The 17,619-nt window shown below is 39.7% G+C and overlaps 1 protein-coding gene across 1 annotated transcript; it reads left to right on the top strand.

Moving 5' to 3' along the window:
• The first annotated feature begins 484 nt into the window (after positions 1–484).
• On the top strand, positions 485–7,741 carry ptafr (platelet-activating factor receptor). Its single transcript, XM_046855545.1, is given in 3 exon segments — positions 485–692; positions 4,368–4,878; positions 4,881–7,741. Coding segments are annotated over 2 exon segments (1,098 nt in total). The 5' UTR covers positions 485–692; the 3' UTR covers positions 5,468–7,741.
• Positions 7,742–17,619: the final 9,878 nt, after the last annotated feature.

Below are 17,619 nucleotides of genomic sequence, written 5' to 3'. Positions count from 1 at the left end.
TTTAATGGAAACTGTAATGTTTCCTGTGATGTTAACTGTTCTGGTAATTTTGTTTGGTTATTGATGTCCTCTCTCTGATACCATTAAGGACCAATAGAACACCTTTGGCAGCTTGTTGATCACGTGTTGCTATCTACTGGATGTTTTTAGGGACCCTGAAACCCTCAAGCCTTTAGATTCCAATAATCTTTATAATGGTTTATTTGATTGTGAAAATGATTTATTCATGTGCATAAAGGCCATATTTGGTAATGGTTTTACTGTGTAACTGATGATGGTTTTTTTACTGGGATTCTAAAGAAATGATTAGAAATTCTATGATTGATCCTTGGTGGGTTTTTTTTAAGCAGCAGAGACATATGACCAGACATACAAAAGGAAGTAGGGCTGATTGGAAGAGGTTGGTAAAGAGGAGGCGGAGGGGGAGGTGGAGGAGTGGCAGTAATGCCGTGTTGTGAAAGCAGTCAAATAAAAGTGGCCCACTTCCAGACAGAAGCAGTTAGGAGAACCAAACCAAAGCTTCTGAATACGTCCGGTCCAGACTATTTCAATGAACTAATACTTGTTGGGTGTTGGGTCTTTTTTTAAAAGAAGAAGACGAAGAAGAAGAATTTGCAAGTATCTAGATCACAGTAACTTTTTATTTTTTTATTTTTTTATATTAAAAATAAAGATTTCAGGACCCAGTTAAGGTAAGTCACACAACAAACACCCACACATACACATGAAAAGGGCTGGCAATGTTTGTAGATTATTAGCTATAATATAAAAAGGACTGCATCTCATAGAACTGCCTTCTGAGATGCAGTTCTATACATTGTTTTATATATATAATATATTACATTTCAACAGACAGCAAAGACATTAATGACAAATATTAGTCCATGGGTCAGTCCTGAGTTTGGGCATGAGGTTCCATCTTGGTTCTTTGATGTCCTCCTTCTGGTCAAAGATAGGTAGATGCAGGTAGATTGAAATGCTGTGCTCAATTGCCCCTATGTATGAATCAGTTATGAAAATAAGTTATGCATTTATCAATTGTCCATCCACATCCAACACACGAGGTTCCATGCACACATGCTTTCATACTGTACATTTATGCATTTATTCAATTTTCGGATTAATCGTTTCTAGCCAGAGCTGGATTTTCGTCGTGTTTTTGGGGGATTGGAGAAAACCAGAGAACCTTGAGGAAACCCAGGTATAACGGGACGATTCAGGCACATGTCCTTTATCACCTGTACAAGCAAACAATATCATTGATATTGATATTTGTTACCAAAATCTAACGTATAATTCAAAAAATCTTGTACCATTTTCATTGACCAGGCAATGATTCAATATTTTGTCAAAACGACAGAATCATCTATGATTCAGTTGATTTGATATCATTTTAATTCAAAAAGCAATCATTATTTAGTCTTTCTTTTGTCTTTACTACTAAATCTAAAATTCAATAGATTCAAAGTGAGTTTTTTGGGGAGTGGTAATTTTAGTGGTTAAGGCATTGACTTGGAGGGTCACAAAGTTTGAATCCCAGCACCACTGCTGGGCCCTTGACCAAGGCCCTTAACCCTCAACTGCTCAGCTGTAGGTCCATTAGGGGAATAAGGGCTTTTGCTGTAAATGTAAATTTTGCTTAATCAGGCAATGATTTAATATTTCTCAATACTACTGAATCTTTTACCATATAAATAGATTTGATGTGATTTCACGTCACCAGGCAACCATTTAAAATCATTGATATTACCAAATTTTCTACGGATTAGTAGATTTCATTAGATTTTAACTCCCAAGGTAATGATTCAATATTTGTCTTTACCAGTGGTGTCAAACTCAATTATAGGACTAAAATAAAGTAGAAGTAGGGGACCAAAGACTGTCAACATTTACAACAAAGACAGACAGAGAATAAAGTGTGAAAAATAATATACCAAAGAAAAGCAGTACATTCTGCTCTTATGCACATTTGCCTGAGTGAAATGTTCGGCATCGTTTCTCGGCTGTCAGTTCATTACTAATTGGGGTTCAATTCTGTGCTGGGACTCTTAGCATAAAAAGAAGGTGTGCATGAGTGAGACGACTCCGGTGTGTTTTTGTTCATCTTCAGGACTAAAAAAAAACGCTGCTCACATGGATAACATACAGAGCGTTCGAGCAGCCTGTAGGCGGAAATGGGGAATAGTTTCAGGGATGAAGCATGGAAACTGTTTAGCGCTCACAGAGTCAAATTTTGCCAGTTACAATAAAAAGAACGAAAGGTGCTTTACACTTCACATGTACATAACAGCACAATGTAATGATTTTTTTCGCATATCCCAGCGAGATTTGGAAGCTGGCGTCAGAGCGCAGAGCCATGATACAGGGTTTTTGGATTACTAAGGGTTAAGGGTTGGGGCTCAGGGGGCCCCAAGAGTAGCAGTTTGGCAATACCTTGGGTTGAATCCCAGATTTTCCGATCGGAAGTGGCCCGAGGTCTTTAGTTTGACATGTCTGGTCTTTACAATCTTCTACGATTCATATAGATTCAATAAAATTTTTATTTACCAGGCAATAATACCACCAAATCTCTTACCCTAAAGTATACAACAACTCTTCATTACTTGTGCACCTGGTTCTTTGACCAAAAACATTTGAGTAGACCGCTTTAAGCGTTGCAAAAGATCTCTCGAGAAACGTTTTTCCTTAGGGCCTTTTTTTTGTCTGGATCATAAATAGGTCTGACAACAAACAACCATCCCTATGTTGTGCAATGTGTGAGTTACCTTGAATATGCCACACCTTTGGGCACTGTGCTCTGGAATTTTTTCTCATGACTCAAAGTGAGCCACAGACTATACCTAATCATAATCTGTAGAGCATATGAGGACTGGTTTTCCTGTTTTTTTTTAGATAACTGCAAGCCTATGAGATTTGGTATGTGCAGTTATTTCGATGTTAAAAGTGATAAAATGCAAAAAACAACAACAAATTCACCATGTAACTTACATTTACAAATATTTTTACCTCAGTAAGTTTCAGAAAATGTTTCCAATAGCTGGTTTATTCTGCATTTAACTGGAACTAACTGTGTTATAACGACTACTTAACTATGTTACTATGGTTACAGCTGTTTTTTAAAGCAGCGTATTTATTTACATCACTGAGTAAACTGACCGGTCATGAGTTCAAATCCCAGCCACACCAAGGTGCCACGCCTGGGCCCTTGAGCAAGGCCCTCAACCCCATAGCTGCTTGTATGAATTAGATAAATGTAAGTCGCGCTGGATAAGGGGGTCTGCCAAATGCCGTAAATGTAAATATCAGTAAGTAGAATAGAGGGTTAAATTGCTTGAATTTTGAAATTTAGGCCGTGTTAACGCTTCGTTAATCTGCACTAGGAGAAGTTTTCAGGAGTGTATATAAACCTGCTTCAGTGTGTTTTCTCACGAGATTATGGCATGACAGGAGGGATGTCTTGTATTGTGGCTACGAAGCCGTAATTGTTAAAATAAAAGAACCCGAGAATGTAGTAAGAGGATGTTATAGTATTTTGAGGTGTTGAAATGTCAGCTTACAGAAATGAGTCATCGTGGGAAACTCTAAATATCTTTGCCAGAGGTGTGATGTGCACTGTCACGTACCACATGTAAAAGAAAAAACTAAACAGCTTGTATGGCTTCTGAAAAGGGTCAAAACCAGGATACATCATTTCCTGTATTGTTCCAATACCTGCATGTAATGTTTATTTATTTATATCGCATTATGGCTGCACTGTTTATTCTATATAGACAAAAGTATTTTGACACCTGATTTGTCCAATCAAAGTTGCTTCTTCCCCAAACTGTTCCCACAATGTTGGAGGCACACACTTGTCTTTGTACATTTTCTGTGTGTTTTCTTCCCTTTGAATCTTTCGGTTTTCCTGAGGGTTTTCCAGTTTCCTTATCGTGGCGTCACATCCGAGCATGAGGTTTTTCTGGGAAAGGCTCCGGATTTAATGAGACCCAGGAATAAAACCATTGCATTCTGTATACACTTAGAATTCAAATCTAGATCTCTGAAAGGTTCTTCTGCTTGTTATGTTTTGGGATCTGTTAAAAGATTCTGGGTAGAACCCAATAATTTCTTTTTGTCAGGAAAGGTTCAAAGAATAATTTAGTGGTAACTAAAGAATGTTAAACTATTAAATAACCTTTAATTACTTGTTCCAATTAAAAAGAGTTTGGAGTCGACTTCTCATGACCTTTTCAGTCTGCACTTTTGTCTTGATTGCAATTTGTAGCGATAAGGAAAGGAAAATCCAGAGAAAAATAGAAATCGATAGAGAGCGTGCCTTGCGTGAATTCTTGTTGAATGCTGTGTTGATTGAAATGTCGCCTTTTTAGATGCTTCCAACGGAGACTTCTTTCGTTGAGTTCCTCAGCCTGGAGGACCCCCAAAACAGGTCCATATTTCTGGACTCAGAGTTCCGCTACACACTTTTCCCCGCATTCTACGGTGTGGTGTTTGTGATCGGGCTGGTGGCCAATGTGTACGCCCTCTACGTCCTGAATCACATGCGGGAGTCCAAGGCCATGAACGAGATACGTATCTACATGACCAACCTGACCGTAGCGGATCTGCTTTTTGTCTGTGTGCTTCCCTTCTGGATCAACTATTATATTAATCGTGGCGACTGGATTTACTCAGACTTTTTTTGCCGCATCAATGGTGCACTTTTCTTCATTAACACCTATTGCTCCGTCCTCTTCCTCACCGTTATCAGCATCAATCGGTACTGGGCAGTGACTCGGCCACTGGTGGCCGCTTCTTCAGACTGCTGGAGGCGGGGGGTCATTACCTCCGTGATTGTCTGGGTTGTTACATTGGCGGCGGCATCTTATAACCTCGCCACCCCGGACTCCAGAGAGACGATCATGCAAATGTGTCCCGATGTTTCGAGGGTTATCATAACAATACTTCATCCAAGCTACCGGTCATTGTCATCCACTTCTTAATTATTGGCCTGTTCTTCACAGTGTTCCTTCTTGTTGTTTTCTGCAACATGCTCATTGCGTGCACCCTCCTGTCCCAGCCCATCAGTCAGCCACGGTCCAGTACAGGACGCCGACCTCACGGGACCAAACGCCGCGCCTTGCGCATGCTGTGCGCCGTCGTGGGTGTGTTCGTCATCTGTTTCATTCCTCATCACGTCGTCCAAGGCCCGTGGACTCTCGCGGTCCTAAATATGACCGACTGGAGCCAGGAAACCAAGCAGTACCTGAACGACGCCCATCAAGTCACATTGCTCCTCATGGGCTTGAACTGTATCCTGGACCCCATCGTTTACTGCTTCTCCACCAGGAAATTCCGCATGTACATACAGGGTCACCTTAAGAAAGTGAAGCATGGGAAAACCTGCTCCAATTACACCAGCACCACGGGCATGTCAATGAAAATCAGGAATCAGAGTGAAGACCTGAGCGTCTTCGAGCAGAAGCAGTAAAAGAGATTTTTTACAGCAACGCCATCGATGTCTTACAGCAAGATGTTTTGAGACACCTATCAAAGACTATATATTATCAGATTAGGTGTAAAAAATAAGCCTTCATCTGGTATTTAAGAAGTTTCACAATTTTTCAGAAAATTCCCACTTGTGACAGTTGAATTGTGGGTAACATAGGAAAGAGTTATCAGAAGTGAAAATAGAAGGGCATTTTTATAAAAGTTCAAAGCTATTATATCATTACAAAATATTGGACATAAACAGACCCTTTTTTTTTTTTTTTTTTTTACATGAACCATGTAGCTGATGTGTAAATTTATGCTGAACTATTCACCATCCAAAAGAAATTCCAGAATTTCATAGAAGTGGGTTTCGAACCCATCTTTATTTCAGCCTGTACACATCGCTGTAGCTGGACTTCCCTATGTAACTTAATTGCGCAACGCTGATTTCTTAAGCATGTTTTTTTTGGTACGTTCCGCAAAACACAGGATCACAGGACGTTCGTGTCACCAGTGTACTTCTTCCTAAATTTTCAATATTTCGCCCATGCTCTACTTCACCTAATCAAATTCCTCAGCTATTTGAAGACCTTCAACCGTTGCATGAGGTTGATTTCGACAGCAGTAACCTGTAAAGATATTTGGGGGATTTGGGAGTTTGGGAGTGTTGGTGGGTTGGTCACAGGATGTACACTGTATAGACAAATGTATTGTGACACATGCTTTTTCCATCCACATGTGGTTCTTCTGCAAAGCTGTTACCACAAAATGTCAATGCCCCTGTGCACACACAAAAAACGTTTGACCTCAATCCTATTGAACACCTTTGCGAAGAAGTCGAACGGTGGCTGAGCTGCCTCCTAAAAATCTAGTGGTTCCCAGAAGATTGGAGGTTATTAAGCAAAATGGGGACTAAATGTGAAACGGGAAGTTCAAAAAGCAAACAAACATTTGTCCATATAGTGTAAAGAGGCTTAAATCTCGAGTTGTAAGACCATAATTGACTTGTAGTCACAAGTCTCATGCACTTTTGGTGATGGTGAAATAATGGATGTGTGTTCACATTAGCAGTGTGTTAACACGTTCAAATGGGGAAAGATTACAGAAGCGTTTCCTCATCGATGCTTTCATTTTTGGGTGGAAATCCAAACAGAAATCATCACTTTATCTATAAATGTAATATATTGTACAATGTTTAAACCATTTGCTTAAGCTTGATTTTTGTGATTGTTTTTAATATGCTGTGGAGATGAAGTTAATGTGTATGCACATTATTGTTTCTTAATAAACTGTCAATGCACTTAGCTGTTATATAAACCACAGAATTTGGCTGAACTGTTTTTCCGTTCTGTCAGATTTTATCACCGATGCGAGACGGTGGCCATGGAGACATTCAGTGCTAGCATGGGTGTGAGTTTTGTTTCAACACAGCGTTTTTTTTATTTTTTATGGCAGTGACAAAATGCCAATATTTTGAATCATTATTTGACTCATTTAATAGAAAAATCTATAATATTGAGTTTGTAACCTTTTTGTTCACAATTTATATAAACAAACATATTAACAAAAAGCTAAACTCTAATGGTTTTTTTACTTTTTTAATAGAAATGGAATCAAAATAGTTTCACATTTAAAAAGGAGGAAGGAAATGTTAAAACCTTTTGCTGTATCTGAATGAAACGTGATGTTAGGGGAAATAAAACAAACAAAAACATTCTGACTCTTATTCAGAGTTGCCACTGTAGCAATAAAACATACACAAAGGAATAAAGAGAAAAGTAGTGCTATAAGAGAAAATATATAATCTGGGACAAAATAAAACCAACCTTCCCCCCAAATATCGGTTAGGGAACAGATTTGTGTCTCCCAGTTCAGCTCAGTGGTTAAGGTGCTGGGTTACTGATTGTTGGGGGTTCAAGCCCCGATATCGCCAAGCTGCCACTCTTGGGCCCTTGAGCAAGGCCCTTAACTCTCTGTGCTCAAGGGGCTGTACCTTGGATGACCTCAACTTGCTCAGAAGAAAGAAAGAATTTCGCTGTAATGTATGTGTGACAAACTATACAATTTTATCCGAAGAACTTTTACTTTGTCAACAAATATGTAAATGTACAGATGTTTCACTTTATTTTCATTATCAACACAGGGCTTGGACGTATAAATTCAGGACATTGTCTTGTTGTTTGCTGTATGTTGTAAGTCGGTTCCAGGCGGAATTGCATGATGTTGAAGTATGTAATGTTTGCCATGTTGGTTCCTTTCAACTGGAATAAATCTCCAACCTTCCCCTGCTCCATAACAACCCCAAACCATTAGGCTTCCACATCCATGTTTGACTGTGGGGGTGAGACAGTCTGTTAACATCTTCTGTTCTCCGTCTTACACAAGTTCTTCTATTAAATGTCCAATTTTGAATCGTTCTGTGGAAAGACATTTAACAGAAGAACTTGTGTACTGAGTTTGTTGCATCTATACAAAAGGAACATTCACATGTGTCTGTGTTTTCAAACTTTTCTGAATTGGTGCCTATTTACAGTACATTAATTGACAGAGAAAAACTAAAGAAAAATGTCAGAAAATTGAAAGTGGTCAAATCCACAGCCATTAGAGCATGTCACTTTAAGGCTCCCAGGGGAACAAAAATCCTTTACAATGTCTGACTTTTGTCTGCAATTGCAAAATGACACTAGCTGATATAATGTAGCTAAAAGCAGCTCATTGCACCAGACCTTGAGAGGATAGATCAAAAAGCAAAGAGTTGAACAGATTTCTGTCAGGTTTTCTAGTCAGACAATGTGTATATGCATTTACGTATAGGCATCTAATCAATCCTTACAGCATTACTGGGTAACTGGTGGCACTGTTGAATCATCTTACTTGCTTTTGGACAACTCTCACTTCAGGAAAGTCTAAAGGGAAATTCCGACAAGGATTTCTTTCTTGTTGAACAAGAACTAAACCATTTCACATTCAATTACTCATCGTAAAACGATGTCTAAATCAGTTTATGTTGATTCCTATATTAATGAAACAATCTAATACATGTTTGATAGTAAAAAAAAGTCAAGTTTATTTGTATAGCGCTTTTCACAACAGACATTGTCTCAAAGCAGCTTTACAGAAATTAACAGTGATGGTGAATGGTGTGTATTTATCCCTGATGAGCAGCCATGGCGACTGTGGCAAGGAAAAACCCCCTTAGATGTAATGAGGAAGAAACCTTGAGAGGAACCAGACTCAAAAGGGGAACCCATCCTCATCTGGGTGACATCAAGAGAAAACTGGAGAACCCAAATGAACACACAAGACAGTGTGGGAAAAGACACTCAGTAAAGACAGAAACCCAAGCACAGGTCTGAACCCTAGATGCTGGAGCTGTGAGGTGGCATATACCATTGTGTAAGTGAGTTGCTATACCACCGTTTCACTGATTGCTTGGGTGGTTCAGCAGTCAAACCCAGGAGACACCAGGACTAAGGGAGTAATGTTCATTTACTTATGACTGGTTACAACTAAAGTATCACAGCAGCCATATCACATCAGTTAAAATGGCCAACCAAAAATCAACCCGATTCCAAAAAATGTTTCCTCAGAAAAATTGGTTTAAGTCTTGCTGAACACTTTGCAAACATACACCATAATCGGAACTGACATATAAAAGCGATTGTAGAATTATAATAATAACAGTAACTCATAATAAGTATTTTGGTTGGAGTTCTTAAAGCTTTTGCTTTGCAGTAGATATCCAGAAACATTATTTGGGTTGAAGATAGGGGGATGATGGGTGTATAAACTTCATGGTCTTTCTCCCTGTCTTCTTCCACTCTCTGGAGCTCCCTAATCCATCCTGATGCTATAATGGTGTTCTCATTGACTGAAAAATTGACTGGAGATTACTTTTTCCTGCTCGCTGATTAGGGATAAACTTGGACCAATTTATAATTGTATTTTGAATGTATTTCTATAATCCTGCTTCGTGACATCGAATTGTGATTCGATTGTGAAATCGAATTGCACTGAATTGAATTTCGCAACTCCATTGATGACGTTGGTCTTAGTTTCAAGGTCATATTGAATGGTAGAAACTGAGTCCAGGTTTGATTAGGAATAAAACAGAGTAGAACCAGGTTTTAAAGTTCACTGCTGATCATTCTGACCACTGGGTGGCAACCACACTCTATGGATTCATTGGCAGAATATGACAGCTCAGCAATGTAGTAGTAAGATGATATTTAAGGACTGATTCGGATTATCGAGCCGGATGGCCTTCTATGACAAAAATAGGAACTTTTGTGTCAAAGACATGAGATTAGATTGTTTAATTGTAATTGTATGTTCAACTGTTTGCTGTCCTACTATGAACTGATTAATAAAATTACATTTTTTTAACCAGAAATGTGCATTCATATTTTTTTCTTGAGGTGAGAGTAGGAAACAGGTTGAGAAGATCCTGGAGAGGTGGAGTTACATGCTGGAGAGAAGGGGAATGAAAGTCAGTAGGAGTAAGACAGAGTACATGTGTGTGAATGAGAGGGAGGGCAGTGGAGTGGTGCGGTTGCAGGGACAAGAGGTGGTGAAGGTGGAGGAGTTCAGGTACCTGGGGTCAACAGTGCAAAGTAAAGGAGAGTGTGTTAAGTGAAGAAAAGAGTGCAGGCAGGAGGAGTAGGTGGAGAAGAGTGATAGCAGGAGTGATTTGTGATAGAAGAGTATCTGTGAGAGTGAAAGGGAAAGTTTATAGGACTGTGGTGAGACCTGAGATGTTGTATGGTTTAGAGACAGTGGCATTGAGTAAAAGACAGGAGGTGGAGCTGGAGGTAGCAGAGCTGAAGATGTTGAGGTTTTCGTTGGGAGTGACGACGATGGACAGGATTAGAAATGAGTTTATTAGAGGGACAGCGCATGTAGGACCTTTTGGAGACAATGGGCGGGAGGCATGATTGAGATGGTTTGGACATGTATGTGCAAGAAGGAAGGGGGAAAAGAGAAGACCAAGGAGGAGGTTTATGGATGTGGTGAGGGAAGACATGCAGGTAGCTGGTTTGAAAGAGGCTGATGTAAAGGACAGAGTGGAATGGAGACTGATGAAGAAGAAATTTGCATTCCTTTCTCACATCCAGGGTGAGGAAGATAGAAAGTCAACATTTGACTAATCTGGAATCACTGTTCCACTCTAAAAATAAAGTCTTCAGTTTAGGCCGCAAGTTATTTGTGTCCTTTTCCAGTCCTGAAGTAAGGATACTTGCTCTGGGCCACTAGTTTAAAAAGTGCATTAGTGTCAGATTTAGTATACACTGTTCTGTAACCCTGATCACTTGTAGGCTTTAGTTCAGAATCTAAATAAGTTCAATGTTGATGTGGCTACAGGAAGTAGGACATGGATACCTGTATATGGTAATGGTTTTGGAGTTGCCAAAAAGTGGAAACACCTGGGCTTAAATCTTTTTTTGTAGTACATGTTTCTTTTGTATATATGCAACAAACTATAGAAGGCAAAAACACACAATTTGAGCTGAAAATTTGGAGAAACGAACTGTCCAGATGCAAAGAAAGTGTGATAAGCTCTTATTCATGCTAAAACAAACTCATGACTGTAATCCAGTGAGGTGCAGTGGCTGATGGGAACTGTAGTCAACATTACTTTATACGTAACCACATGGCAAATGGAACACAGGTTTGTTCATTGCGATGAATTCATTGCGATGAATGGGGAACATTTCTGAGGGACAAATTTGTATTGTAACGAATGGAATTTTGATTTCTCTTGTCTGTGGTTATGTTTGTTAGGAAATGTTGAATTTGATTCCACTTTGTTTTAATCATATTTTTTCCTCTTGTTGTACGGTTTGTCAGTTGTTCATTTCAGTGTCTAGACGGTTCGTCTTTCAGGCCGTCTTTATGTCTGAGATATGATTTGATGGAGCTGCCAGAGCCAGACATGTTTTTTTTTTATCATCATTGGGACCTTCTACATTCTCCACAGGATCAGTGTTATACACACACAAACATAACTCGCCTTCCGTTTTGGGCCGTTTTAATCCAATTAGCAGGCCACGTGTGATACAGCCTCTAGAGGCAGGATGCTGGCTCCGGCAAAAGGAAACAAGCTGTCAAGCAAAAGAGTGCAGGAAAACACGCAAATGTTTTTTTTTCCCGTCTGATTCCCTATTGGAGAATGTCACACTATTGCCTCATGCTCCCATCATACTTCAGTTCCTCCCACTGGCCAGCTGTCACACAGCAGACTGGCATCATCTCTCTCTCTCTCTCTCTCTCTCTCTCTCTCTCTCTCTCATCCTCTCTTGCTCGGTCTCTTTTTGCCTTTTGTTTTCTTTCAGTCTCCTGTGGTATCTGTTTCTTAATGATCTGTCTCTTCATTCTCTTCTTGCTCTCTTTCTTTTTTCTTTGTCTCCCCTGTTACTCTTAATATCTCTTTCATTGTCTCTCTCATTGTCTCCTTGTCTTCCTCTCTGCTGTCTCTTTCCTTCTTGTTTTTTTACACTCATAGTCTCTCTTTTTCTGTCACTTTTCTCTCTCTCTGTCCCATCTGATCTCTCGCTCTCTTTATTATCAGTCTCATTGTCTCTTTGTCTCTTTTCCTGCTCTGGCTCTGTTTACTCTCCTCTCTCCTTTAAACTTCCTCTTTTCTCCTCTCTCTCTTTGTCTCTCTTCTTCTCTCTACAGTCTTAGTCCCTGTCTTTTCTGTGTGTCTCTTGCTGTATTTCTGTCACTATCTATCTGCCGTTCTCTTCCTCTCCAGCATCCTCTAGCTCTTTTTGTGATCCGTCACTCTCGGCCTCCTTTTTTGCTCTTTTCCTGTTTTAATATCTCTCTTTCCGTATTCTGTCTCTCCTACTCTCAGTCTCTCCCTCTCTCTGACACACACAGCTTCTTTTACCATACCTGATTTTTAGGTCTATTTCTCCCCTTTTCCTTCGGTTATGTACCTCTTTTCTTATTCTCCATTTCCTTCTCTTTTCTTATCCCTTCATTTTTGTGTCTCTTCCTCTCAATGCAGATTTGAGCGCCTGCCTTGCACATTAAACTCACATAAAACATCATCAGGAGGTAGGGAAGTGTGTGTGTGTTTGTGTGTGTGTGTGTGTGTGCGTGCGTGCGTGCGTGTGTGTGTGTGTGTGTGTGTGTGTGTGTGTGTGTGTGTGTGTGTGTGTGTGTGTGTGTGTGTGTCACACACACACACACACACACACACACACACACACACACACACACACACACTGGTTTACAGTATGATGCATTAACATGGCTTGTATTCACAGTAATTGCATATAAGGATCTAATGCTTCATTATATCACATTCACATTCTTGAATCTGATTGACTGTAATTCACCCCCTATATTATGCTCGTTTAAATACCGCTACCGTTTCCATAGTAACAGTTTGATCATTTATAGGGACTTGCATAGAATATGCTCTACACCATCTAAGGTTAATAGTAAAGCAATTATATATTTTTTAACGTTTTTATTTTATAATCATTTTACAGAAACGTGTTTGTTCAACATGGATGAAAGGAGTCTCCAGTGTAAGTGCCTAGGAACAGTCAGTAACAAAGAAGCAGCTTACATGTGTAATTATTTGATTAATCCTATCTAATCTTATCTAATATAATGATATTACATTGTTTTATAACATTGCGATTTTCATAAGAATCTCAGGGACTTTTTGGAGACAAAGTGAGGGAGACCAATTGAGATGGTTTGGTCATTTGCAGAGGAAGAACATGGTGTAGAAGAATGCTGAGGCCAGACAGGAGGTAAATCGGGAGGTGAAGGACGAGGTTTATGGATTTGGTGAAGGAAGACATGCAGGTGGCTGGTTTGAAAGAGTCAGATGTAAAGGACAGAGTGATATGGAGACAGATGATCCGCTGTGGCGACCCCTAATGGAAGCAGGCGGAAGAGGAGGATAACATCTCTCTGTCTTTCTCATATCTTTCAAACTTAGAGATGTCATCTGCTTCCAGGGCAGACACATAAACACACACACACACACACACACACACACACACACACACACACACACACACACACACTGAAACAAACTCCTCTTGGGGGTGCTCTTAGTCCAGGAGTCAGTGATTGTTTGCCCAGTCGAGACATGCTGCCCCTGAACACACTCTCAAAGCGTACTTTCTTAAGCTTGAATGCACCAAAACACAATAGGACACATTTTCACTTTGAATTCCCTACGCACTTATACCGGTAACAACTCCTCACTTCTCTACATCCATCCTGAAGCGAACGCACTGTATTACCATCTGACATGACATGCTCCTCCAAAACCATCACAGCCTCAGCTTTTTTCACATACGCTACACACAAAAGTTTGTGGACACCTAAACCTAAGATTGCTATGTGCTTTTTTTGAACGTCCCATTCCACATTTAGTCCCCACTCTAATAATTACAATTACAATACACACACACACACTTGACTTGATTTCAGAGTCAACAGTCAGCGTTTTAATTCGTCTCAATGGTGTTTAATTGGGTTGATGATCAGACCTTTACAGCAGGTCGCTCAAGATCTTCCACTGGAGCTTCATGGAGCTTAGTGTAGGAGCAATGTCATGCTGGAAAAGGCTGGTACTGACCTCTATTGAAGTTTATAAAGTGTATAGATCAGACTAACTTCAGAATACTCCTCAGTGGACCACGACCTGTAATAATAATTGCGTGTAATGCAAATAATTGAGTGTATTTTTTTTCAGGGCTCCACAGAGATGGCAGACAGAACACACACACAGTATTAATGAAATTCAAATGTCATCTAAGCTTGAGATACGGAATTACTACCGCTGATACGGTTATATTTAGGGAACATCAGAGTGAAGTTTGGAGACTTTTTTCAATTTCTAAGTTGTGATCCGCCATTGTCCCGAATTTGTCTTCTAGAACGTCAGAGGAAACCGGAGAACCAGGAGGAACATCGATACCACAGAAAACCTGGAGCAAACAGCTTTAATCCAAGCTTATAATGGAATCAAGGAGTGATTATAAATCTTGTAAAGATAATACACAGCGATGATACGGCGACACGCGGTGCTTGTTTGAGCGCTGGAAGCGGCAGCCCTGCCTGTAGTGTTTTTTACGTCCTTTCTGACTGGATCAAATTGAGACTTAACAAGCAAGCCGTGTTCGAATTGATGCCAGTTCTCAGGACAAAAGGCGTCACGCGTATCTGACTGCTCGTCTGAGCTAAATCAGGCTAATGCACTCAACAAAGCATGCAGTTTCACACCTCACTGCTTTTCCACTCCATTCAGTGGCACTCCATTCACACACATACACACGCTTATTTCTGAGGAGGCTGCTATCATTTTCCAGACAAATAGACAACAAATGTGATTTCGTTGCACTACGAGTTGCGTACTAACGCTCGGTCAGGGCTCAGGGAATCACGCTCGCCTTTTTTTTTCTCTTTCCTTTTTTTGTGATGAGGCGCAAATGAGGCTGAAAATGAAATATTAACCTCCCGAGACGCAGCCATGTTCCTCAGCGCGCCTGCATCCCGTTTTTTTTTTAATCCTGGCGCCTCTTCACACCATCGCCGTCAAAACAGTCGTTAATTGCAGCGTTTATGGGAAATTAGCTGCCGGGAGCTTAAAAATAGGCTGACAGAGAGGCTTATTATCGAGTTTCAGGGCCGAATTGGTTCGAAAACATTGCAGGAAAAAGTTTGCACTTCGACATTTTAGGAGTTTCATCAAAGTTTTTTCTCTCCCTAAGTTTATAGTCCTTTTAAGTTGTGTACAAAATGTGTGTGTGTGTGTGTGTGTGTGTGTGTGTGTGTGTGTGTGTGTGTGTGTGTGTGGACTTAGCATATATTCCATTATTATTATTATTATTATTAATATTATTATTAATATTATTATTGATATTATTATTATTATTATTATTATTATTATTATTATTATTATTCATAGTGTTTGTATAGTAGATTACACCAGCAATATTACCCTTCTTTTGTGTTTATTTATTTATTAATATTATTCATAGTATACAGTTTCTGGTTCTTATATTCATTCATTAATTCTTTTAGTATTTTTTTTTAATAATATATAAAAAATATATATTTATTTACAGTGCTTATTAAAAGTTTGGAAACATCTTGAGTTTTTGTCGTTTTTAGGACAAGATGGAGGATCCAACATGGCAACCATTCCACACTTCAACACCATGCGATTCTGTTTGGACTGAAGCGTATGTCCAAGCACTGTAAGTGCTTCAGCCTTAACCACTAAACAGATGCCCTTCCTAACGCAACCCTCCCCATTTATCCGGGCTTGGGACCGGCACTGAGAGTGTCTGGGGTTGGTTTCCTGACCGGGGATCGAACCCGGGCTGCAGCGGTGAGAGCGCCGCATCCTAACCACTAGACCACCAGGGAACCTCATACTGGTAAATTACCCTAGTTTATTGCATATAAGCAAAAGGAACATTTATGTGTCTCTCAAAAACTATAATGTGTGTGTGAGACAGAGGGAGAGCGTATCCTCAGCAGTGTCTCTGCATCCAGCTAATTTATTTATTTCATCAGAAATCAGCAAAATTCTGGATTATATATAAAATACAATAAAAACTCTTAGGCACTCTTTACACACCTTTCATTTAACCTCATGTATCAGCTGGAGCACTCTCTCACACTCTCTCTCTCTCTCTCTCTCTCGTTCTGTCTTTCCTCTGCTCTGCTCTTTCTTATCACATAAGTTCCCATATTTATGCTGAGGCAGTGCCTCGAATCAAATTACAGCACAGCGATTAACCGAGAATGTGAAAGTGCTAATAATGCAGTTCAGACTATAAAAAAGTGAAGCATGTTGATGTTTACAGATCTGTACTATCGTACTACATGTTGTTGTTTTTTTTTTCCGTCAATCGGCTTGCTGGTTCACTAGCTCCTAGCGTACCGGAACTCTCGCTAACTCTCACAAATGGGGGAAGTGGTAGTTCAGTGGTTAAGGCTGTGGGTTACTAATCAGAAGGGTGGTTGTTCAAGACCTGGTATTGCCAAGCTGCCATTGTGCAAGACCCTTAAACCCAGGATGGTAATTTATTCATTTACTGTTGTGTAGTTGTGTAGCTCACGGTAAATGTTGTTTGCATAAATCCTCTTCATGTAGCAGCCCAGTTAGTTTTGCATTTTGTGTATTTTTTTTGTTACTTCATATCATTTTATGTTGCACCATGGTCCTGGAGGAGCCTTGTTTCACTCTGTACTGTACTACATACAGCTACAATTACAACGCCGTCAAATTTCCAAGGCTCTCAGCACGGGACGTACCCTGAGCAGCTTGTTATCGTTACTGTAGCTTTCAAAATGGCTTCGTTTCGAAACACGAGAGAAATCAGTACAATCAGGATAATGTTTCGTGCGACGTGTTCGATTTTTCACCCTTTCGATGAGATTTGTTTGAAAAAGTGACGAAAGAAACGAAATTTTTCTCTTTATACTTCACAAGATTTTTTTTTCAAATTCAATTTTATTCGTATAGAACAATGCCAGCTTTACAGAAACAAACTGATCATGAGTAGGAGTTTTTAATTCCTAAATTAATCCCAGTAATCCCTATAAAATATCTTTGACTTATTATATATCAGTATACTAGTACATCATTTTTGAACAATATTCTATATAATTGTGATCGCTGCACTGTGGGACATGGAAGTTAAATAAACATTTCCTGCATCATATGTGATTCTTCCCAAACTATTACTACAAAGTTGGAGGCACAAAATTGTATCTGATGTCTTCAGATGCAGCATGAAATTTTCCCTTCACTTGAACTAGGAGAAACCTGTTTCAGCATGAAAATGCCCATTTGCACAAAGCAAACTCTATGAATCTTTGAAGACAACCTTGTGATAGTAAATAATCACAAATCTCCACAAGCACTCCCTAAAATCTAGTGAAACGTCTTCCCAGAAGAACAGAGGTTCTTCCACCTAAATGTGGAAAGGGATGCTTAAGAAGCACATATAAATCTTATTTTCATGTGTCCACAAACTTCTGCCTATATAGTGTATGTTTGACCACTTCGAAGGGCTTAATGAAGAGGAAGTAGCCAGGATCAGGCCGTAACCCTGAGAAGATAGGTGAGAATGGCGACGAGGCGATTAGTGCCATGCGGGG

Source organism: Silurus meridionalis, chromosome 8 (genome assembly GCF_014805685.1).
Source record: "Silurus meridionalis isolate SWU-2019-XX chromosome 8, ASM1480568v1, whole genome shotgun sequence".
Taxonomy (NCBI): domain Eukaryota; kingdom Metazoa; phylum Chordata; class Actinopteri; order Siluriformes; family Siluridae; genus Silurus; species Silurus meridionalis.
Note: the sequence above shows the minus strand (reverse complement) of the source record. Positions and strands in the feature narration are given on the sequence as shown.